At 43.4% G+C, this 25,506-nt stretch overlaps 1 protein-coding gene across 5 annotated transcripts in view; it reads right to left on the bottom strand.

Moving 5' to 3' along the window:
- ITSN1 (intersectin 1) overlaps positions 1 to 25,506 on the bottom strand; it is a 151,572-nt gene that overhangs the window by 26,785 nt on the left and 99,281 nt on the right. For all 5 annotated transcript variants that reach the window (XR_012881604.1, XM_075854575.1, XM_075854576.1 and 2 more), the window contains 10 exons: positions 25,070 to 25,275; positions 23,419 to 23,501; positions 19,955 to 20,121; positions 17,730 to 17,775; positions 16,454 to 16,575; positions 15,830 to 15,947; positions 14,388 to 14,579; positions 3,735 to 3,856; positions 2,966 to 3,072; positions 238 to 421 (listed from right to left, as the gene is read on the bottom strand). Coding sequence is in view for 4 of the 5 variants with exons in the window: in XM_075854575.1 (XP_075710690.1) it covers positions 238 to 421; positions 2,966 to 3,072; positions 3,735 to 3,856; positions 14,388 to 14,579; positions 15,830 to 15,947; positions 16,454 to 16,575; positions 17,730 to 17,775; positions 19,955 to 20,121; positions 23,419 to 23,501; positions 25,070 to 25,275 (1,347 nt within the window). In the remaining variant the exon portion in view is untranslated. The remainder of the gene's footprint in view (positions 1 to 237; positions 422 to 2,965; positions 3,073 to 3,734; positions 3,857 to 14,387; positions 14,580 to 15,829; positions 15,948 to 16,453; positions 16,576 to 17,729; positions 17,776 to 19,954; positions 20,122 to 23,418; positions 23,502 to 25,069; positions 25,276 to 25,506) is intronic.

Raw genomic sequence — 25,506 nt, 5'->3', positions numbered from 1 at the left:
TATAGGAAACATGTAAATGTCTCCGGAGGTTCTCAGCGCTGGAGACGTGGGAGAGAAAGTGGTGATCGCAGGGATTTTTCAGGATTTTGAGCCAGTCTCCCCCAGCCTGAAATGGTTGACAACAGAGTACAATAGATTGCAATGAAATGCACAGAAAAGTAGAAGAGAACGTCTTGAGTTTGTGTTTAGTGTTCGCCTTATCAAGAGCTTTAGATAATAACCCAACAATGTACTTACTTTGACAAACTCCTTGAACTCAGGCACTTCATCGGTTTTCTGCTGAATGAGGGCGGCACCGTTAAGCTGGCAACTACAGAAACGGATGTAGGGCTGCATGTGTGGCAACTGGGCTGTTAAAATGTCGCCAATCATCTTAACGGGCATCTTCTCACCAGACATCTTTTTACGAACACGTAAGGCCCTTAAAACAGAGGAGGAGGTGAGGTACATTTTCAAGACGTAGTAATTTTAGCATAGACAATGGAGTTGGTAAGCCCACATTTGCCTACTTTTAAGAATCCGGGTGACTTGATTTATGTATTTTTCTATGTAAATCCCACCCACAAGTACAGATCACGACCCCATACCCGAAGTGACCCCATAAACCGTGCCAGCAGAGTGCCCCTGCATAAACTGTGCCAGCAGAGTGCCCCTCTATATACAGTGACAGAAGTGTCTCTCCATATACAGTCACAGCAGTAGAATTAAATGATAACATTTTGACTGCCTATAAACGCCACAAGGGGGCGCTCACTGCACACATTTATACAGCTACTATTGTAGTCAATGAGACCAATATAGATACATGAAAAATTTTCTCCTAGTTGGTCAGCAGATTTTGTAGGATTCTTGCCTTTTCTGCCGGTAGTCCGGGAGATCTCCTCTATTTTGGGAAACTCCTGGACAATTCGGGAGAGTAGACAAGTATGGGTAAATTTCATGGCGACAAAACACTGCTCCATGCTGCTGGAGAAATGAAGACTCGCCAACCAAATGCACACATCAGGACATTTAAAGTAACTAATACATAAATATATCATGACCAAGGCAAGCATTGAGACATTTGCCTGCTATACAAGAATACCAGATAAACTGGATGACCATTACCAACAATCGTGAGCCTGCAGAGGTATAAAGACAATTTCCTTTATGCTTGCTCTGGGGTTTCTATGGTAGTATAAACAGCCTGACATCCTGTCATGTGACTGCCCCTCATAGGAACACATTCATAATAGTGGAGATCACATGATAGGATGTCCAGTTAGTTATTACTATGGCAACCCCAGAGCAAGCACGATATTTACATAACTACAGCAGTTAGGAGATCAGGAGAATGAGAACAAAGCAAAGTGTAGAATCAAAAGTGTAACTAAACGTTTGACAAACTTATGACATGTCACAAGTTTTGTTTGTTGGGGGTCCGAGCACGGAGACCCCCACCAATCGCTAGAACAAAGCAGCTGAAGCGCTCAGCCGCTTCGTGTCTGTTCGTTTTTTTCCAGAAAGCCAATGTATCGCAGTACGGGCTCATAGACTTTCTATTGAGTCCGTACACAGATACATTTATTTCCGGAAAAAGCCGAACAGACACGAAGCGGCTGAGCGGTCACACAAGTGCTTCAGCTGCTTTGTTCTAGCGATTGGTGGGGGTCACAGTGCTCGGACCCCCACCAATACAAACTTCTGACATGTCACGTCAGAAGTTTGTCAAACGTTTAGCTACACTTTAACTTACATTTCTATTAAGCTACATTTTTAAGCTGCTCATATACAGTTATAATACCATCATGTGTATATCAATAAGCAAAACCGTCGTCGTCTGTGGATCAGCCATTTAGATAAAAATTTTGGCTGTTCCTCCTTTGTCTTTCCTGGAGATGAGGTCTGGCAGCAGCTCAACCTGCACAGGTACAACATACAATTTTGGCCAGGATGGTGAATATTGATGATTGGGGAGGGGGGGGGGGGGGGACGACGACGACTTTAATTATTATGTAAGGTATGTGGGCGTTTTTTTTTTACATTTACATTTGAAATCAAAATAATGAAAAAACGTGGATCGCCTCTCATATTGAATGCCCCAAATTTCAAACTAAAGACTAAGCTGTATACTGAAGGGACACTTTATTAGAGACGCGAGTCCTTTCATAATTCAAGATCACGTGTCTAATTACCATACAGGAAACCTCTAATTTTCCGTTATTCAGTTTCAGCGTGAATCCACATTAGATTGGGAAAATCGAGCGATCTGAGCGACTTTAAACGAGGTATGGTCATCGGTGCTTCAAAAACAGTATTTAAAAAACTGCCAAGCTTGTGGGGTTTTCTCGTGCAACGGTGTAGAGAGTATACCGAGAATGGCGTGATCGAGAAAAAAATATCCAGTGAAAGGGGATCCTGTGGACGTCAACAACTCGTCGATAAAAGGGGACCGAGGAGGAGGTCAAGAATCGTTCTGATGGACGGTGCACAGTCAGGGAAATTACAGTTGAATACAAAGCTGGTGCTAAAACGAATGCGTCCGAATGCACAACACGTCGTTTCCTAACACGGATGGTCTAGAACAGCAGGCGACCAGTACGAGCGCCATTGTTGTCTAAGGTAAACCGAAAGGCAAGAGAGCAAACATAGGATCACAGATGAATTCAGATTTCTGTGGCACCATGCCGATGGGAGAGTCAGAATTTGGCGCATGTAGCATGAATCGATGACCTCTTCCTGTCCGGTGTCAATGGTTCAGGCAGGTGGAGGTGGATTAATGGTGTGGGGAATGTTTTCTTGGCACACCCTGGGACCTCTGATGGTTGGACGCTTGAATATTAGGGCTTATCTAAGCATTGTGGCCGACCAAGTTCATCTCTTCATGGCAGCTGTTTGCCCTATGGCAGGAAGACCTATCCATGCCCGGACAAGCCCTTTAATTAGTATTATATACATATGAAATAACGTGAAAAAAAACGCTTACTTCAGTAGCTTAATATTGCACATGATTAACTCCTTCCAGTTGACAAATATCATTGCCACTTCTTTCTCGGTTAGTAGCTCGGACTCCAGTAATGGCTTCTGGAATGTCTGAGAGACATAAAACCACATTAAAATTTGTTATTACAAACAATCGGGGTACATGGGTCACCCCTGGTATCAGGAACAGTAAGTTATAGATATAATTCAATTTACAGACTGGTAGGAGCAAAATAACCCACAAGACGACTTTCACGTCAGGACTATGCAGCTGTTCAACGACGACTTGCACAGCCCGACCAAGACGTCTGTTCCCCGTAAAACACCATTTACTTACAATACCTAAACACTTGCTTAGAAGATTGTAACAGGTCTCCGATAACAAGCAGTAAAGTAAGAACAATATCATGGTCCATAGGTACTAACCTACAACTAGACATTCGCTTTATTAGAAGCTCCAGCAACCCAAGGAGTTCGAAGTCTCATCACACATACGTTGTGGTCCACAAGCCAGAAGATGGCCAAGCCTTGCCTAAAGAGCATGGTAGTCTCAGGAATGGGAATAGTGGCACCCTCTATGTAGTATACATAGTGAAGTATGTTTGAGACGACCACCTAAAATTTTTGTCAAAAATGGTCTTCATGAAGAGGACCACCCTTCTAGAAGAGGGCAATATACTCGGGATACATTGACAATCTGGTCAAGATCACAGTTGGTCTTTTGCGGAGGTTTCATTGTATTAGAAAAGGGTTACCTCCGATGGTGAACTCACCTCTGTGACCAGCTGAAGATCATTCACATAGTTCTCTTCGGTCACTATGAGCTCATGGATATAGCCCTGTCTCTTCCTTTCTACGGGGCTCAACATATCGAGAAGATGTAAATCTGCACACCCTGAAATGCAGAGAGGAAGAAAAGGCTCAACTGTGTGTGTTCCCCAATACCAGCAGCTCCTGCACGAAATCATAGTCCATGTCTAGAACAATGTCCATGTCTACAGGTCAGCAAGAACATGGTAAGATGGCACAGATACCACCTCTTAATCTTACACTGAACTGTTCGAAAAGAAAATTGAATGTTTTTTTTACAAGACACAACAAGAAGTAAATCAGTTTGTGGTGCACAAGAAATGGTAAAGAGGATTACTCAAAGTTTACATGCTCTCAAGAACATGCTCGAAGGATAGTCTACTACTGATAACAATTTAGGTTTTCGGCACTACATGGCATAGAACAATGTCCAGGCTAAGGATATTCTTGCTCATGAAACCAATCTAGAACACCAAGTATGAGAAGTTGGACAACACTCTTATACATGGACCCAGCTCTTTCATTATGGAACCATGATCTGTCGAAACGTTCCATTGAGGATGGACAGATCAGATGAAACTCCATCCCATAACTACGGACTTCTCGCATTTTAAGATGGTTCAAAGAGCAATTCACACCTGCCAAAGCTTGAGGACGTCTCCTACGCTAATAAACTTTTTACTTATTATGGTGAACCAGTTTGTGGGTTTCTGCTGACTTACCTGCACTTCATACTATGCTGGACACCAGCCTAAGGAACCGTGGACATGTAATGATGGGCAAACTCCGAGATAGCGGTCTACTTAGTTTGTCATTGCAGAATATAGTTTGGTGAATGGGCATATATGGAATGATATTTGCCATTAGAGACACTCAGTCTTTTCTCCCCATTACCCCACCTATCGTGAATCAGATGCCACGATCGCAGCATTTATTACTAATGCGTTTTCCATCCAACGGAACAGATTTTTCAGTGGTCGGAACGTTTCCTTTTTCTACCTGTAACATCAATAGCAATTTGCTATGGTTGTCCGTCTTTTTGGGTTATTTTCTAAGTGCATTGGCCACCTGTCTCATAAAAACGATAGTCAAGGGCGTATTAACAGATCACAATCATATTACAGTAAAAACCACTAAATGACTGCAACATGTGAATACACCCCAACAATCAACACAATTTTCTGATCATTAACAATAATCTTTCCAAGTACGGCTTTCTACATGAACCTGCAGGACTTGCACACGATTTAGGCGCTGCATGGTGGAACATTGTACCCGTTGCACTGTATCACGAGGGCCAATGCCAGTTTTTCACGCGGACATGTCATTTTGACATTGGCCAAGTTTCCCTTGAATGGGGTTGAGCTGCAATACCAGCCACAGCTCATGCAAAGGAGTGGCTCTGTTTCTGGAGGGGATTAACCCCTTAGTGACCCGCCTGTTTTAGGCCCTAATGACCACGCTATTTTTTTTTCGTTTTCTACAGTCGCATTTAAAGAGCTATAACTTTTTTATTTTTCCGTCGACATCGCTGTATGAGGACTTGTTTTTTGCGGGATTAATTGTACTTTTTAATAGCACCATTTTAGGGTACATATCATTTTTTTATTAACTTTTTTGGGGGGGGGGATTATAAAAAAAAACCTGAAATTCCGCCATTGTTCTATGCGTTTTAAATGGACGCCGTTCACTATGCAACGTAAATAACATGTTACGTTTATTCTATGGGTCGGTACGATTACGGCGATACCACATATGTGGAGGTTTTTTATGTTTTACGACTTTTGCACAATAAAATCACTTTTGAACTAAAATTATTTGTTTTTGCATCGTCGCTTTCCAAGAGCCGTAATTTTTTTATTTTTCCATCAATGTAGTGATTTTTTGGGCTTGTTTTCTGCGAGACAAGACGTAGTTTTGAATGGTACTGTTTTGGAGTGCATGGGACTTATTGATTCATTTTTATTATGACTTTTTTGGGGGGCAATGGAAAAAAATTGCAATTTCGCCAGTTTTTTGCGTTTTTTTTTTACGGTGTTCACCTTGCGGTTTAATTTACATATTAACTTTATTAATGGAGTCATTACGGTCGCGGCGATACCACATATGTGTACTTTTATTTATTTTTTACACTTTTACTAAATAAAACCACTTTTTATGGAAAAAAATTGATTTATTTACTGTAATTTTTATTAATAATCTTTATTTCACATTTATTACTTATTTTTATAGTCCCACTAGGGGACTTTATTATGTGATCTTCAGATCGCTGCTATAATGCTTTGGTATACTTCATATACCAGAGCATTATTGCCTGTCAGTGTAAATCTGACAGGCAATCTGTTAGGACGTGCCTCCGGCGCGTCCTAACAGGCATATGTCCAGGGCAGACCTGGGGGTTTTATCAGGCCCCCGGCTGCCATGACATCCCATCGGAGACCCGCGATTGCATTTGCGGGCCGCCGATGGGTGACAGAGGGAGCGCACTCCCTGTGTAAACAAGTTAAATGCCCCCGTCAATAGCGACCGCGGCATTTAACGGGCAGGACTTAGACTGGGCCACCGTGAAAAGGCAGCGGCCTAGACTAAGGCCCCTTAGTGACCGCCGTGGAAAAGGTGTATTGGTGGTCACTAAGGGGTTAAAATAAACAAACATTTTCTAGTTATGGTGAACAGGTATTTTTTTTTCAGCCTTGGCCGACAGCAATTAAATTATTCTTTTTCAACCAAAATGTTTGACAGCTGCCACCCCACAGACGTGTGAGAGTCTGGTAAGTCTTTTATTGGCTTTACAGAGCTGGAGGTTAATCATATTTGTTGATCATGTGGATTTATCAAGTTTTATTTTCAGTTAGGAAGTCTATTCAAGGACAGCAGAGGTTGTATTTTTTTTTTTTTTTTTTTGGCACACCCTCCCTCTTCAGATTCTGACCCATTCCAGTTCTGCGCACACATTCACAAGCTGCAGTACCGGGCACAGCCACTTTCATGAATGAGCTAATGTGCCCATATAAACAACGAAGGGGGCGCAGTGCTCACATAGCAACGCGACTTCATTCTGCTGATCGGCGGGGTTCCTGTAGGTCAGATCAAACATTGATGGCCTCTATGGCTATAGTCCCACAGAAGTTCTTCACATGAAATCTCAATAACGGTGGATTTTTTTTAAGAATCGAAAAACTTTAAGAAACCTCTGTTGTAGAAGAGTGTCAACAGTTAAACAGTCTCATCTCCTGTGCATTCTCCTCTATCCACGCTTATTGCCTATTTGTGAACCTGTCTTTACTGTATGTGATCTATAGGGTTGTGTGCCTGCATAACAAGCAGAGAGAACCAGTGTTGAGCAGCTTAACTATCTCCTAAGGAATGAAAAGTGCTGGTAGTAGTTCATGGGAGATGTAGCAGATGGAGGAAGTCATCTCTACTCCAGCAGAATTTTGGAGACATATACATACATATATATAGTAATTGTTGACACACAATCCTATAATACTAGTCTAGATGCAGTTAGTATAGCAATGTTTGAGCTTAGAGGGTATAAGTGCCTGCCTAAGTGCCACCTCTCAAGCCACAATACACTGCATTAACCCCGATTTTTCAATATATCAAGTGATTGGGCTGAGCTGCAATACCAGACACAGCCCATGGACGAGAGAGGCGCTCTTTCTGGAAGAACACAATCCCTTTAAAGAAAAAACGTTCATAAATGGACCTGCGATGTGGTCTTTTAATCCGCAAGCATGTAAATTTATGCTATGGAATCGCGGCTCTTCTGTTGGTTATTCTCCGTTGAAGTCAATAGGGAGGTAAAATCCACAGCAAACATTGTGATTTTTGAATCTGCGATTCCGCTGCCAAAAACACAAAATCAGAAATTTAAAAAAAAAAAAGTTTATATTTACCCTACGGGGTTTGTCAAGTGTTCTTCTGTTCTCTGTCCAGGCCGGTGTCCTGGAATGACGTTTCATTCCATGTGACTGAAGCAGCCAATCACAGGCTGCAGTGTCATCCCAGCAGGCCGGATCTTCAGAGAACGGATGAATGCGTCGCTATAAAAACTCCTGGGGGGTAAGTATAAACTTTTTTATTTTTCCCTGCAGTGTTTCCGCCCAAAAATCTGTACCACAAATTGGTGCGGCTTTTTGGGCGGAATTTCCTAGGACGAATACGCTATGTACTTTTACGCAGCATATCTGCCCTGCGTGAACATAGCCTTAAAAAAAACAAAAAGAAAATACATATATTCTTTGATTGTATACTTTTTGTTCTGTCCTCTTAACAAAATTATTAGGGGAGGGGGCACCTTGCATCTTAGCTGTGAACCCATGGACATAAGAAAACTAAGGCGCCATGCACACGATCGTAGATTTCATCCATCCGTAAATACAGATCCGTAATCATTTATAGTCATCCGTAAATCATCCGCATTTACAGAACGGTGTCCGTAGTGCATCCGCAAAAAGAAAACCAAAAATGATATGCAACATCTGCAAATCTGGCGTCGCCTAGCAACGCTTCCGTAACTACGGACTGCTGCACATCCGTAGCCATCTGTAGACTTCAATGGACGAGTCCGTGCCGTAATTATGGACAAGAATAGGACATGTTCTATATTTGACGGATCATTTTTACGAAACTGACACCCATTTGTAAAAATACGGAAAGGTGTCCGTAGACCATAAAAATGAATGGGTCCGTAATTACGGATGAAAAATATGGTCGTGTGCATGGGGCCTAAGTAAAAAAAATCACTTCTATGGAGGAGTGTAGTGAGCATGCTCTGTGAGATGGAGAAGTGTAGTGAGCATGCTCTGTGAGATGAGGGAGGAGCTGAACTGTTCCCCGGACCGATTATCAGTGGTGTGATCCTGTGTTAACTGCCTCCAGCTTTATAGTATCAGTGCTAGCTTTCATTGTAGTCCTACCCTGAGCGGATGAGGCGGCGTCCCCCATCCTCCGTGTACACAGCACAAGCTGAAAAGCAACAGGAAGTGTCAGCCTACTATGATGCTCAGTGGCCAGTGTGAAAATGGCAAGATTTCAGGATTTTTCTTTCATAGCGAGATGGAACCCGAACAAAAACACCAGCAATGTTCTAAAAAAAACATACAACATAAAAACGAACAAAAAGTAAATTTTCTTTCAAATGCCTATATAACAAAAAACAATAAAAAAAAACACAAGGACAACACACACACATGAAGGTTTTAGCTTTTATAAGAAGGATTTAATTCTCTATACATGTAGTTGATTGTAAAGGCTGTATTACAGTTGTTAAAGCTGTAGGTGTTTATATATTTATATATCTTACATTCATATCCATGACAATACTGAAGTGCGGGTGAAAAAATGAGATCCAGTTGGCTCAAGCCACATAAATGTTTGTTTGGGGGCAAAGGGGGGTGGGGGTGACACTTCAAGAATGAGTAGAATAGTGGTGAGGGGTGGGGGGAGTGGGGAGATACAGAAGTAAAAGAAAAAACAAAAACAGCCATCGGTACAAACGCTCTACCTTGGCTATTTTTTGTTTCCGTAACTCTTTAGGCAAGGCAGTAAATGCGGACGCTCGGCGTTCCAAAAAATAGTTAATGAGGTGTACGGCACAATAAAACATGACACAGATTCCACAGTCTAGATAAAACGATAAAAAATATGTAAACATTGCAATTAATTCCAGGTTAAAATAGTGTATACATTCTTTGTCCTGATCCTAAAGGAACAGCTAAGAAGCCCTGTCACGGACCGAGGGGTGGACGCCCTATTTTTAACAAAAATACGTTGGATGGAGACAAAACACTGGTATGTATAATACAATGGGCAAAAATTTCCCGACAAACGTGTATATGTATATATGTATGTATAAATTATATACACATACACACAATAAAAAAAAACTAATAATATACATAATACAGTACAAACCATGGATTACGCCATTAGTGACATGTGCAAAACTGACAAGCGCAATGGGCCTGTCCGTGCTGGAAAACCATTGCACCAGAAAAATACAATTGAAAAATATTTTTTTGTTTTGCAGCATTTAAAAATAAAAAAAAATATATAAAAAAAAAAAATATTAAATGTAAAAATGACTAACCTAATGTCGTCAAATACAACTTTTGTAGTATATACCTAAGGAACTGGGAACATTGAACTGCTTTGTAACCTCGCTACAGACTTTCTTCTGCGATTTAAAAGCCTGAAATAATAAATCTAACTGGACACCAAAAAATAATAATAATTAAAATAGGTAATAAAAAAAACCATTTCATATTTATGGACACAATATTAACAGTACATGCAGCATTCCTCGATAGTGGGTCTTTTTGCAAAACAGGATCGATAGCGCCACCATGTGGTGACCGACTTCCCCTCAAAATGATTGAACAAGTTTTGTAGAACGTCAAAAACAGAAAAAAAGGACGTCGTATGAAAATGTGATTTTTGTTTGAATTCTTTTTGTATAAAATGGAGAAAGCCGCAAAAGGACCCACTATCCTCTGTACTCTTTGAGTGTCAATTTTATTTATTTAGTTTTTTTGTTTTTAAGCTTCAGGATCTGCGGATACAACGTCATGGTCAACATGCATCTAAATGGAAAATGAGGTAAAATTCTGTGCAGCGGTCGTCTAGTCAGAAGGCAGATGATGATCATGCTGGAAGTCACATGATCAAGGCTGCATCTCCCATCATCCCTCTGGGCAGTGATATGGGGATAGTGGGTCTCTTTGAGGACTTTCAAGCCTGAGTAGGGGGATGGACAACATATGATTCCTAGAAAAAGGAGGAAAACAACACATAAGCAAACCAAAAAAAAAAAAATCTAAAAGACAAAAAGAAAAAAAAATCACTGTACACTACAATAATGACTGTGCATGGTGCAAAAGAAATTGAAACGAAAAGGCAGCATGCTACACACAGGGAATGAGGTATGACAACAGCGCCGCTAAGAAAACTCCTCCTCTTATTATGTTTTTTTTCCGGATATTATAAAAATAAAACCATCATATGCTGCCCGAAATGCTGTAAATAGACACTCCCCTAAATACTTACCTTAAGGGTAAGTTCACACAGAGTTTCTTGGCTCTGACGGACGCGAAAACTACGTAGGAATCAGCGCCAAAAGATGGCCATTGATTACAAAGAGAGGGAGAGGCGTTTTTTCCTGGGCAGCTTTTAGTCGGTCGCGGGAAAAGAAAAAAAAAAAAAAAAAGGTGGCGTGTACTTTTTTGCCGCAGGTTCCACCTCTGTGGGAGGGCAGAAAAAACACCCGGCGCTGGCGTCGGAGCATTTTTTTTGCTGGTGGTCTTTGCATTAGATTTAAAGGGTGTGGGCGAAAAACGCCGCAAAAAATGCGGAACAATAAAGCGCAGGTCTCAAATTTACTGACGAAATTCAAAGACAAATTTTTTCAGCCTACAAAAAAACTCTGTGTGAACAGGGCCTTAGATTTCTTCACCGCTCCTGCTACGTGGTTCCCTGGCTGCATCTGTGTACACGCAACCGTTCGACCAATCACGGGCTGCTGCTGCAGCGACATGTCGTCCATCGTGATATGACTACAGAAGGCGGTGACGTGGCCCGTCCGCCCGCTCATACCACGTGCTCTTACCATGGATATGTAAACAGATGCGGCAGAGACCGGACAGTGGGGGGGGGAACAGTGAGGAATTCTAAAGGGAAGTGTCGATAAGTTTGGTATTTTAGCATTTTGGGCTGAATTGAAGATATTTCAGTTTCAGCAATTAAACGTTATTCTTCGTTGAAAATGTTAATTTTTTTTTAAGTATTTCTTCACGGTTTTCAAGATCTTTTCAACAGAAAACTGGGATAAAATTCTGTCCTGTCATAGGATGACACAGCTGCACGGCTCGTTACAGGACGCAGCTCTGATATAATGTAACGAGCCGTGCAGCTGTGCGTCCAACACGACCAGGACAGATTTTTATCCACAAAAAGGCCGGGTTCCAAGTAGCGTAAACGCTGCATTTATAGTAGCAGCAAAGTGGATGAGATTTTGAAAATCTCCTGCCCCCGCTGCGGGGAAAAAACCAGCGGAAACGTGAATACATTTACCTGCGGTGCATTATTTATTTCCGCAGCCTGTCAATTTGTGCTGCGTTTTTGTTTATTTTCTTTTGCAGAAGTTTTTTGCAGGAAGAAGGAGGGCGTTCTGGGCAAGTAGGATTTATTTTTTTGTGGCGTTGCGATTTTTGTGGTGTAAATCGCTGCGATTACGCTGCAAAAGTCACAACACTTGGCTTTCAGTTGTCGGGGATGCAAAATCCGCAGCAGAAAGCCAAGTGTTGCGACTTTTGCAGCGTAATCGCAGCGATTACGCCACAAAAATCGCAAACTCCGAAAAAATAAAAAAAATGTCATACTTAGGCCCCATGCACACGACCACACACGTATTTTCATCTATCCCGATATATAGTCCGTAAATACGGATCCGTAGGCATCAGTATTTACGAAAGCTCCCCCGCAATAACTGACAAGAATAAGACGGGTTGTATAATTTTTTCAGCCCAGACACCCATCCGTAAAAATACTGACAGGTGTCCGTGGCCAAGAGAAATGAATGGATCCGTAATTACTGATGAAAAATACAGTCGTGTGCATGAGGCCTTACCCAGAACACCCTCCTTTTTCCTGCAGTCCGGCCTCCTGGGAGGACGTTTCATACCATGTGACCGCTGCAGCCAATCACAGGCTGCAGTGTCACATGGCCTGCAACGCCATCATAGGAGGCCGGATCGGACGTCAAAGGAGGGAGGGGACAAGTGTGAGCAGTTTTTTACACAGCGGAAATTCCGTCCGAAAAATCGCACCACAATGTGGTGCGATTTTTTTTTGGACGGAAGGTGTTGCAGGTTCTAGGTCGGATCCGCTGCGTGATTTTTATGCAGCGTATCTGACCCGTGGAAACCCGGCCTAAAGGTTCTATCGAATGACAGCTAACAGAGATCTTGAAAAAGGGGAGGAATTAAATTGGAAAAATCATTGGGAAATTGTATAACTTTTCATTATACAAATAACACCATTTACTGAAACCAGAATACACTTTAATTATTATTATTATTTTTTTATTCCTGAAAAACCTTTTTAAAACTTCTATTTCTCCATATCAGTTTCCTAGAGTCCTAAATGACCGATCTGATACTAATGCAGCGCTCCATCCTCCGCTCCCGGATTGCTGCAGAACCAGGCGGATTTTCTGGACAGGAGTTTAGGAAAGTTGTGTGGAGCGGGAGACATATTGGGAATTACTCAGGTTTCCGAGAAACTAACTAACGTACGGCTGAAAAGAACTCAAGGACTTCTAATTGCGGACAGTTTTTCAGTTCTAGGTGGAGACCCCCTTTATGGACAGTCACTCTCACTACCCAATGTTATAACTTGAGGCCCTTTTACACGGGACAATGATCGGACAAACGAGTGCTCATTTGACCGCTGGTACCCGATCATTGTTTTGTGTAAACATGGCAACGCTCGTTCATCGGCTGTTCGCATTTTTATCATTGGTCGGCAGCGCATCTCTCTGTGTAAACCGGAAGATGCGCTGCCGACATGATGGAAAGGCACGGGGACGAGCGATCGGAGTAACAATCGCTGGTCCCTAGACATAACCGATCATAGATCCTTGTGAAAGGAGCAAACGAGCGCCAATCAACGAGCTGTCTCGGCCCATATAAGAGGACCTTTAAAATCTAGAAATAAATGCAGTCGAAGAAAAATTATTTTAAATGTTCCCTTTAAAATGTAGGTGTCATGTGCATATTGGGTGCAGAAACTTTGTGGCCAAAATATTTGAAGGGATTCAGGACCCCAATTCTGTATTGCTGCGGGGCTTCATCTCAGAATCTACTAGGCTTCAGACCACATCTAAATGTAAATGGTCATCCCACTAATCCGTCAGTCTTGTGCTACTTCCTCTACCTCCTCTTTTTGCTATTCTACAGACAGTAGAAGAGGGGGGTAGATAGGTTTTTTTTTTTGTAGTCTGTAATCATGGAGACACATAGACCTGCATAGGAGCTGCATACACAAAACGGTAGATTTTAAATGAAAGGAGGACCTGCCACCTCTCCGGACATGTCTATTTTAGGTAATACTTGTATTCCCTATGAAATAACAATTATGCAACACATTTCTAAGAGCTCTGCATTGTGCCGTCCCTCTGTTATTCCTCCTAGAAATGTATGAATAAAATTGCCAACTGGGTCTTGCCATTCCCACCTCACTCGGTCAGCGCTGATTGGACATTGTTAGTCTGTGTAGGGATTAAGATTTAAAACTATCAGATGTAGATAATGACTACTTTAACCCATTAGGTACTCAGCCCTCCGTGTTTCCTGCAGCAGTGCCAGAGAACGATCACATGATGTAACGTGTAAAGAAGGAGGTCGGACAAATGAACGGGGGCTTTTCGGACAGGTGTATAGCGGTACAAGTCCCTGAAATGTACTTTGTGGACGATCTTCACAGAGATGGAGGCAGCAGTGGGCAATGCTTTGATTTCTGCAAAGAGCCGCAGAATCACAGCAATGCTGCATGTCATTTACAAAACAAGAAGCAAGACTTATGGAAGAACCCCGCCCTCCTGCTCTACTTACATTGTTGGCTGGGGTCCATGTCGGTGGTCAGCTTGACATAGTTGGATGGGAAGAGACCCACTTGGCCGTTCAGTTCCCCCTTCCACCAGTCCGGATCTTCTTTGTTTATCACATTGATGACTTGACCTTTGGAGAACGCCAGCTCGTCGTCGTTCTGTGCGATGTAATCGTACATCCCGATAACCTGGCATGCTGTAGAGTAACAACGTAAAATCAATACCGCACCCTGTCAGGAGCCATTTAAAAGGGGATGTTTGGTTTACAAAAAAAAATTTTCACGTATTGCTATGCTATTCGGGAACTCGGAGTTAATAGACGGCGGTTCCCGGTTTAGCATCCTCACCTATTATTCAGAACAGAGTGTAAATCGCTCTGGCTGACCCAGCAGATCCATACTTTACATAGACAGCCCATTGATTTCAATAGGTATCATGTAATGCTTCATTTCTCCTGTGGTGGCGCTGCAGGGAAATAGAACACTTGCTGCCAGGTTCCTTCATAAATTACAGCTGATGGCTGGGGGTTTCAGCAGGGAACACCTTATGATCAGTTTAACATCAGGGGAGACTTCAGGAAGAAAAATGTGGAAACCCCTCTATGGTGAAAGTGACCAAACATTGAATGATCAGCAAAACAAGGCAAATGAATTGGAGGTTTCTTAAGGGTCCTCTTACACGGGCCGACATGGGCCATGTAAACGAGCGCCGATCAATGAGACAAGAGATATGTATGGGGACAAGGGATTGTTACTCTGATCGCTCGTCCTCATACATTTCTATCACGTCTCCCTGCTGACGACGATAATATTTCTTGCAGCAAAAAAATCGATACAATCAGCCGATGAACGACCGTTTGCTCGTTGATCCGCTGATCGTTGCCATGTTTACACTGGGCAATAATCGGGAACGAACGTTCATATGAACGTGTGCCCGATCATTGGCCAGTGTAAGGGTATGTGCACACGGAGTGTTCTCAGGCGTATTTCGGGGCGTTTACGCCTCGAAAAACGCCTGACTAAACGGAAGCAGAACGCCTACAAATATCTTGCCATTGATTTCAATGGGAAATACGGAATTCTGTTCCGACGGGGCGTTTTCTTACGCCTCCTTTTCGAAAAACGGCACGTAAAAAGACGAAGTGCATGTCACTTCTTGAGGCGTTTTTTGGAGCCGTTTTTCATGGACTATAGAAAAACAGCTCCAAAAATGGCCGTAAAAAACGTCTGAAAATCAGGAGCTGTTTTCCCTTGAAAACAGCTCCGTATCGTCAGACGTTTGAGTTTGTGTGTGAACATACCCTAAAAGGGCCTCAAGAAATCCAATGTTCGCTTGACTTTGGACCATGAATCACATAGTACATTTACAACAGTAACTATGAAAAGGAAAGCTGTAGCGCGCTATGTGTAACTACATAAAACCCGAGGATTACGGGGTTACACTTACTAGGTGGTAGCGCTGCTGGTTTAGGCGGTTCTGTCGGGGTACTTTTATTTGTACCAGGGCTCAGAAGTTTAACGTAGTTGGCCGGGAACCATCCAATTTGCCTCTTCTTCCCACGTGCCTGTAGCAAAAAGAAAAGATGCAGCGAGGGTAACCTCCATACAGGGAACATCACGCAGCTTTCTCAGTAGACTTCTTCTTCAGGCCATGATTTCAGGATATTCTTATCTAGGCACTAATGACAGTTCTTAATAAACGGGATGTCCAGAACTACGAAAACAATCTGCTGCTTTTCCAAAAACAGCGCCACGTCTGTCCACGTGCTGTGTCTGGTATTGCAGTTTAGCCCCATTCAAGTGAACGGAACTGCAATACCAGACACAGCCCACGAACTGACGTGGCGCTGCTACTGGAAAAACAGCAGACGCGTCTTCTAGTCCGGGTCAACCTAATTATTTGTGCAATAACGGGCGCCAATTGACGTAGATCCATTTTTCAATCGCACGGTGTAAAATATTAACCCCAAGGAAACAATCCAGAAAAAATAACATAAAACTAGATGGATCCATGAATTTTCTGTGCAACCACATTGCCATATTTAATTCGGAGACGAGCTGTACAACGAACCTGCAGTTCACCTTCCCACCATCCTCCGGGGTTCTTTTTCCGGATGAGAATCAGCTGTCCAGGCGCCAACGTCAGCTGTTCTGGGCCAGTAGCCGTATAGGGGGCAATAACCTGGGCAATTTCTAAACAAGAAGAAAAGTTGGATATACATCTGGTTAATATTTCAAAACTATTCAGAATAGGCTCAAAGCTTCGTTCCCACTGAAAAACTTGAAAAGGCTTTTAGGCTCTCACTACAACGGGAGGTCGGAGGTGGAGAAAGTACGTGCTGTTTTTGTTTTCTTCTGCAAGCAGCCAAAAGCCGCCCGGCAAAAAGAAATCTCCTCTGCCTCCCATTGGAATTAATGGGGGGCGATTTTTTTGGCACAGATTCCGACGCGGTTTTCGCATCAAAGAACTCTGTGGGAACTGAATCTAAAGTTTTCCTATAGGGACTGTTTTTTTGTTTTTTTTTAAAGTGCGGTAAGCGACCTTCTCAAAAATTAAGACATGGTCACGTTTTGTGCAATGGTTGCTTTTAACTTTATTTTTTCTATAGAGAAACATTTAAGTTGAGGCGAGATTAAGATTTTACCACGGCAAGCGGGTGCAATGTTGTGCCGCTGTGTAGACCTAGCCTTAATCTAAAAAAGACACGCAAATATATAGGTGTTAAAGTGAATAACTTTCAAAAAACGGGAGTCAGAACTTGTTTGTACAGATAGGACATTATATTTAGACGTAATCTTGATAGAAAGTGGAGTAACTTCGCAAACATATCACATAACTGATCTGGAGTTACAGTCAGTATTATACCCCAGAGCTGCATTCATAATGCTGCTGGATGTTACTGGAAAGTCCGTCAGTCAGCCTGTGGACAGACGTTCCTGACATTCTTCTATAACGCAGTGCCACTTGCCAGCAGGAAGAATGCGCTACTGCTTATTTCCCAGATTCTGGCATTAGAAATACTTATGAATAAGGTCCAGGACGACTGATAAATTCCAGTTAATTGGAACTTATAATTTTGCAATCTTCAATCCTTCATGTAGTAAAGTGTTCAGCAGATGCTAGTTGTGTGTATTGTGGACTATATTACACATGACTTGGGACTTAAAGGACCACGGAGCAGAAAATATATACGGTGTTAAGACTATTGCAGGACCGGAGGGAGCGGTGCACGACTTGGAGGTACCGAAGCGATTCCTTATATCATGCCTAGTGCAGGGCCTGAGGACGCGGAGCTTATACAGTATCCGTTTTGCCTGGAGTATTCCTTTAGTACTTTGCATCGTACCTGGTTTCTTCCCAAGGCTTCCTGTTTTTCCTGCTGTTCCCATTCCCTTCAAATAAAAGCAAAAGTGCATTAGGATAAAAGCAGGTTGAAATAACGGAAAATAATAATAGAGTATTTATATCACCAGCTCCATCCTCAGTCTCCAGCTATAAGCCATTTCTATCACTGATCATACCAACATTTAAAGAGGTTATTCGGGACCCCCCTTAGGATAAGCCATCGTTCTATGATTTTTGGGAACTTAAAGCTGAACCATTCAGCAGATGGATACAGCGAGTGCGGTGGTTTATGGCACATTCACATACATCAGATCTGTTGCTGAAATGTGTGTGACGGTCATACATCTGAATGGAGCTTTCAGAAATCCGTGCACATGCTGCAAAAACAACCCCATGCACATGTAAGGAGTGGATTTTCCTGCCCAGAAGCCTCTGCTGCGTGTGAATATACCCACATTGCTATACATCTGGGCGTAGCGGTGCCCAATACTAGGTGCTTGTTGGATTACTCTGCTGATCGGTGGGGGTACTGGGGGTCAGAACGAAGCATAATCCATCAATTGAAGGTGCAAGATAACCCCCTGTAAGGTCCTGTGCACACAGAGTTTTTTTGCAGGCGGAAAAATCTGCCCCAAAATTCCTTCAGGAATTTCGAGGCAGATATTGACCTGTGGGAGAACGCTTGCCAAGTTTGTTGCCCGCAGCCATTGAGGGCCGTGGGCAAAAAACGCTGCGAAAACAGCTTTCTCTGCCTCCCATTGATGTCAAATGGGAGGTCAGAGATGGAAACGCCTGAAGAAATGGCATGGCGCTTATTCCCGCGAGCGTTTTTTTTCCAGTTTCTGCGCCCAAAAACTCTGTGTGAACTAGGCCTAAGACTTACGTTTCCACCTAACAGGCATGGGAGATTATGTATGAATGTTTATTTCCATCACCAATGTAGAATATTCTTATAGGTCATTTGTGATGGTTTTGCTTTGATTATTAAGAACCCACGTACTTACTCCCATATGACAGACAATCGATTTACATTTTCAGGAGCACCAATTATAAGGTCTGTGGTAACAAAGTTATATCGTTTCCAAGCAATGGAAAACTGTGCTATTATAGTGGTTTAAAGGGAACCCGTCAGCCATATTACACTGCCCTCACTGAGAAAAAAACTGAGACCCCCAGCGATCGCTAAACGAAGAGTCAGAAGAGCTCGGGTGAGTATCGTGCTGCTTCGTTTCTGACCAGCTTTTATCGGAAAGCCGAGCAAGCGGTATACAGACTCAGACCTTCTATTAAGCCCGTACACCGCTCCGAGGAAAGACGATCAGAAACAATGTGGCCCAGCGCTCACCTGAGCCTTTCTGCCGCTTCGTTTAGCGATTGGTGGGGGTCTCAGTGCTCGGTCCCCCACCGATCAGAACTTCTGACTTGTGATCATAACCGGTGACCGTCGGACCCTTCAGTCAGGGGAACCCACTAATGGAATACAAACGGAAACCGTAGTGTAAGGGTTCTGTTGTTTAGACGCAATGAATAGCGCAGTCGACTACGGTATTGATTCCGTCAAAACAACTGAACTCTTACACAATGGTGACAAACGGAAACCATATGCACCAAATCCGTCACCAGTGGCATCAATGGTGATGCAAACGGAAACCTACAGTCTCTGTTTGTTTGGATACCGTTCATGGGTTCCCCTGACGGAAAGCTCCGACAGAACCAACGAACGGAACCCCGATGCAGATGTGAACGAAGCCTTACTTTTATATCGATTTCTATATTTAGTGTTCCTGTAAAAGGAGTTATCCCAAAATCAACATTCATCACCTATCATCCGGCTGTACTCGGCGGTCTCCATCAGTACCATAGACTGTGACTGGAGATGCCCTGCGCATTCTTGACCGTCGCTCTATTCAAAGTTCTCCTCACTGTGGTCATGAAATGAGGCGGAACAGGGGGTTCGGGACACCCATTCCAGCGATCGGTTGGAGTCGCAGCTATGGGGGCCCCCCTGCGTTTCGACATTTCTCACCTATCCTGTGGATTGGTGATAAACGTTGATCTTGGGATAACCTATTTAAAAAGCTGAAGTGCGATGAAAGCAAGCATGGCTATTGAAAAGCTTCGGAGATTGCAAGAAAAATAAACCAAGTTTCTGAATGTTGAAATAATCCTCCAGGTATCTTGCAGTAAAATACTCATCAAGTAAAGAACACTGAAAAATATGTTTACCTCTGAATCTTTGAGCCGGACGTAGTTAGAAGGGAAGACTCCAGTTTTATCCCGTACAGTCCCCGTCCACCAGTCCCCATCTTTCTTAATGACGACGATCATATCACCTTGCTGGAAGGTCAGGTCCCCTTGTTCATTGCTCTCATACGTGTACATCGCTATGTATTCTGATAACAAGCACATAGTAAAGGTCATTAAGATGATGTTGTGTGGACACCATAGACCAAAGTAGAGTCCTGTTTATAGACGGCACCCCTAATAAACGGTCCAGGGGCAGAAAAGACAATGAATCCCTTTTTGCTGATTGGTCCAGAAAAAGGACTTTGAGCTCCTTCTTGGGTCACTCAGGTGATCCTTTTCGACTAATCAGCTGAGAGGGATGGAATTTTTTTTTTCCATACAGTGAGAGTCTCCTGTGAGCCCCTCGAATGGGAATCTGAGGAGCCATTCCGTGGGTTTTACTGTATAGTATTATTAGGGATTTTAAAGACATCAGTCTGTCAGATTTAGTCCTGCCTCCCACTTCACAACCCCAAAGTTTAGTCACTTCTAGCATACAACATTAAAGTGGTTTTCCAGTCTCTAAAAATGTATGACCCATCATCAGGATAGGCCATCCATCGCTGATCGGTTGGGGTCTGATTCCCAGGACCCCCGCCGATCAGTTGTTTTGAAGGGGGTGCTGCGCTCGTACGACCACTGCGTCCCCTTCATTTCTTCTTGCTCACTATGAATCGTTGACAAGGATGTAGCGGCGATTCACAAGTATTGCAGCCACCTTCTCCCATTGAAGTGAATGGGAGAAAAGTACTGCGAACCGCTGCTACATTCGTGTCAATGATTCACAGTGAGCAAGTAGAAATGATGGGGGGGGGGGAAATGATGGGGGAAGTAGAAATGATGGGGGAAGGGAGAAATGACGGGGGAAAGGTAGAAATGACGGGGGAAAGGTAGAAATGACGGGGGGAAGGGAGAAATGACGGGGGGAAGGGAGAAATGACGGGGGAAGGGAGAAATGACGGGGGGAAGGGAGAAATGACGGGGGAAGGGAGAAATGACGGGGGAAGGGAGAAATGACGGGGGAAGGGAGAAATGACGGGGGAAGGGAGAAATGACGGGGGAAGGGAGAAATGACGGGGGGAAGGGAGAAATGACGGGGGGAAGGGAGAAATGACGGGGGAAAGGTAGAAATGACGGGGGAAAGGTAGAAATGACGGGGGGGAAGGGAGAAATGACGGGGGGGAAGGGAGAAATGACGGGGGGGAAGGGAGAAATGACGGGGGGAAGGGAGAAATGACGGGGGGAAGGGAGAAATGACGGGGGGAAGGGAGAAATGACGGGGGGAAGGGAGAAATGACGGGGGAAGGGAGAAATGACGGGGGAAGGGAGAAATGACGGGGGAAGGGAGAAATGACGGGGGAAGGGAGAAATGACGGGGGAAGGGAGAAATGACGGGGGAAGGGAGAAATGACGGGGGAAGGGAGAAATGACGGGGGAAGGGAGAAATGACGGGGGAAGGGAGAAATGACGGGGGAAGGGAGAAATGACGGGGGAAGGGAGAAATGACGGGGGAAGGGAGAAATGACGGGGGAAGGGAGAAATGACGGGGGAAGGGAGAAATGACGGGGGAAGGGAGAAATGACGGGGGGAAGGTAGAAATGACGGGGGGAAGGTAGAAATGATGGGGGAAGTAGAAATGATTGACCCCATTCAAAACAGCTGATCGGCAGGGTTCCCGGGAGTCGGACCCCATGCGATCAGCTATTGATGGCCTATCCGGAGGAGAGGCCATTAATTTTTAGGGACTTGAAAACCCCTTTAAAGAGGCTCTGTCACCACATTATAAGTGCCCTATCTCCTATATAAGGAGATCGGCGCTATAATGTTGGTGACAGAAATGCTTTTTATTTAATAAAACGATCTATTTTCACCACTTTATTAGCGATTTTAGATTTATGCTAATGAGTTGCTTAATGCCCAACTGGGCGTATTTTTACTTTAGACCAAGTGGGCGTTGTACAGAGGAGTGTGTGACGCTGACCAATCAGTGACCAATCATCGTCCTGCACTCCTCTCCATTTATTTACTCAGCGCATAGGGATAATTTTAGATCACTATATGCGGTCTGAAACTAACACATTAACAATACTGAAGTGTTTAGACAGTGAATAGACATTCCACGGGATGTCTATTCACAATCTCTGCACTTCGTTACTCTGTCTGTGGTAGTTACAGCCGAGGAAGCGGGATCTCGCGAGATTACGCAGTAAATGACCGGTTACAGTGAGATCACGCTTCCTCGGCTGTAACTACCACAGACAGAGTAACGAAGTGCAGAGATTGTGAATAGACATCCCGTGGAATGTCTATTCACTGCCTAAACACTTCAGTATTGTTAATGTGTTCGTATAAGACAGCACATAAGGATCTAGCAGGATCCCTATGCGCTGAGTAAATGAATGGAGAGAAGTGCAAGATGCTGATTGGTCAGCGTCATACACTCCTCTGTACAACGCCCACTTGGTCTAAAGTAAAAATACGGCCACTTGGGCAATAAGCAACTCATTAGCATAAATCTAAAAACGTTAATAAAGTGGTGAAAACAGATCGTTTTTCGAAATAAAAATCTCTGCTGTCACCAACATTATAGCGCCCATGTCCTTATGTAGGGGATAGGGCACTTATAATGTGGTGACAGAGCCTCTTTAAAGTGTAGCTCCAGAAAGCCAGCTTCCCAGTCCGAAGTGATTCCAAGAGACGCTGCAGGTGAGGAAGAACGAGCCAGTTGCGAAGACAACCGACGGACGCCAAAGTCTCACTTAAACATAGGCTTTTTAGATGAGGTTTTGGCGTCCGCTGTTTGCCTGGAGGTTGACCTTTACATATCCGTGATATATTTTGCCCTCTCCTGATCTTTTTTCCTTACATGTATACATAGAGCTCTATAGTTTATATAAATGACAAGTGGGGGGGGAAAAAAAAAAAAAAAAAAAAAGAAGAAGTGACAGGTTCTCTTCAAGGTTCCATACTTATTAGTAAGTAACCATTCAACAGGCCATGGTGGGGGTCTACCAAAAATAGAATGAAAACAAAAAGAGATCAGGATATGCTGTAAATGTCAGATGCAGGTCCCAGAGGTGGGACCCGCATGTATCAATGTTGAGAATGGGGCTCTCCTGACCCCTATATTACCGGCTACTGCACCCAGGCAGAGAATGAATGGAGAGGCGGCCTTATCAGGGAAGACGGAGAGACCCGCATATATCAGACATTTATGGCATACCCTGTGGAAATGTCACACCATTTTGCACCCACCCAATAGTAGATGCAATGTGGAGGTATCTCCCGAAAATCTGATGTATATTGGGGGATAGGGGGGGGGGGGGGGGGTCACACGTTGGACTATTAACATGCTCCATCTATTTTTCCCATAGAAATAAAGCAGAAATGTAGAACGGCCTCACCTTCCCCTTGAATGGCGGCTTTGAATGCTGGTGAGGAGACTCTCTTTAAACTGGCCGGACTTTCTGAAGAGGTTGAATCAATGCTGTCGCACAAAGAATAGAAACAGGGTAAGGGATCAAGCGGCCCACATTGTGCCAATTTATATGGGTGACTGGGCAAAATAGAAATGTGAACAAACTGTCCAAAATGTCACATCTTTATTGAATCTACGCATCGTTCTTGTAAGTGTCGGCCTGAGACTTAACATTTCTGATTTTAATATAAAATTTCACTCAAAACCCCAATTTCAGTGCAGCTCCAGATAACCCCAATATTCATCTCAAGCTTCTTTATGCTGATAATAGGTCCGGGAGCTGAGCTCTATACTGCTGTGTGCAGGATTCTCATACTAGAAAGCCACTTTAGCTGTTCTTTCTTCTCTCGGACATGCGGGGGAACATTTTGGTCACAGGCAATTTTCTTTTCCTAAGGATGGAATAGTTCTCCAGGTTTTTAAAAATATTCACAAGGACAGCTAAAAAAGTTGTTTGCAGTTCTCACATTTAGAGGAGCCAGCAAACAGCAGTATAGATCTGAGCTTCCTGCACCGCTGTGAGCATGACTTGGGGAGCGTGCGAGATCGTAATAACAATGTACTTACAGTAATTTACGGTCACCGAAACCTGCAGCATTAAAGCAGAACTAAACTTTTTTTTTTTTTAAACTTTTGATAGGTCAGAAGTTTTGACCGGTGGGGGTCCGAGCACAGAGACCCTCACCAATCGCTAAAACGAGGCAGCAGAAGAGCTCGGGTGAGTGTGTGCCGCTTGGTTTCTAATTGGCTTTCCTCGGTGTACGGACTTCTATTTCTATTGAGCCCGGACACCTCACCGAGGGAAGCCGATGAGAAATGTTGCGGCACAGTCCTCACCCGAGGGCTTCTGCCGCTACGTTTTAGCGATCGGTGGGGTTCAGTGCTCGGACTTGAACTGATAAAAAAAAAAAAAACTTCTGACATGTCAGAAGTATTGAACGTTTAGTTACACTTTAATGATTTAGAGTATTCTGTTCCCCCTGTTACCACCATTAGGGCTGCTATTCAGGTAATTTGGAGTGGTGTACAGACCTGCCCCCTAGTGGTAACAGGCAGCCAAGATTTTCCTGATTATGTGCGAGGGAGATCAGAGGAACAATGTTCTGTGCAAGAAATGATAGATTTACAGCTGCTTATTTCTGTGGCCGGTACCTCCCCCATAAGGCTACATGAATACGTTGCTGAATTCCACAGATAAAATCCTTTTTTGTTGGGTTTTACATTTAATGTGGAAACCGGCGCAGATTTTATGCTGCATATTTTGGTGCTTTTATTGAATAAAATTTGTCAGATACAATTCTGAGACGGAAACACAAGATTAATTGACATTCCGCACGTTTTAAAATCCGCACCACAGGTCAGTTTAGATGTGAAAAAATTCAGGAACCTGTAGATGAGAGAACTTGTGATCTCATTTACTTTGCTAGTACTGTATTCCGCTGCGGCAAATCCGCATAGTGTGCATGTGGCCTAAAACTGCAGGTTGTCCTTTAATAAGGAATTAAGCCAAATTCATATAAAAAGGTTTCAAATGTTACAAAAGTATTAACCAGCTACTCCAAACCCGTCATACCAACCTTGTAGACTTCCTTAGGGGTCCTGAAATGAGCTTCACATATGACTTGGGAAACCAGCCCTTATGTCCTTGAACTTCACCAAACCACCACATGTCCTGCTGCTCGAGAACGGTGATGATGTCATTCTTGTTAAAATTTAGATGGTTATCCTTCTTTGCCCTCCAGGGATACAAAGCCTGTGCTTGGAGTCCTTCTACCTTTTCACCCTTTAAAAAGAAGCGCACCAATCCATGTGTAAGAAGAAGTAACGGAAACATAAACCAGAATATAGAGAATGGCCTAGTCTGACAGCTTGGTAATGGCTGCAAACACCTATATCCAGCAGGACTTGCTGAGAATACAACTCCATGTATTAAACTGGCTCCAAACTGGAGGACGCTAAAGGGGTTTGTCCAGGTTGGGGGCTGTTTTATTACACTGATGACCTATCCATAGTA

The sequence above is a fragment of the Rhinoderma darwinii genome, chromosome 2 (assembly GCF_050947455.1).
Source record: "Rhinoderma darwinii isolate aRhiDar2 chromosome 2, aRhiDar2.hap1, whole genome shotgun sequence".
In the NCBI taxonomy this organism is placed as follows: domain Eukaryota; kingdom Metazoa; phylum Chordata; class Amphibia; order Anura; family Rhinodermatidae; genus Rhinoderma; species Rhinoderma darwinii.
The sequence above is the reverse complement of the archived record's forward strand: the minus strand, read 5'-3'. Positions and strand labels throughout refer to the sequence as shown.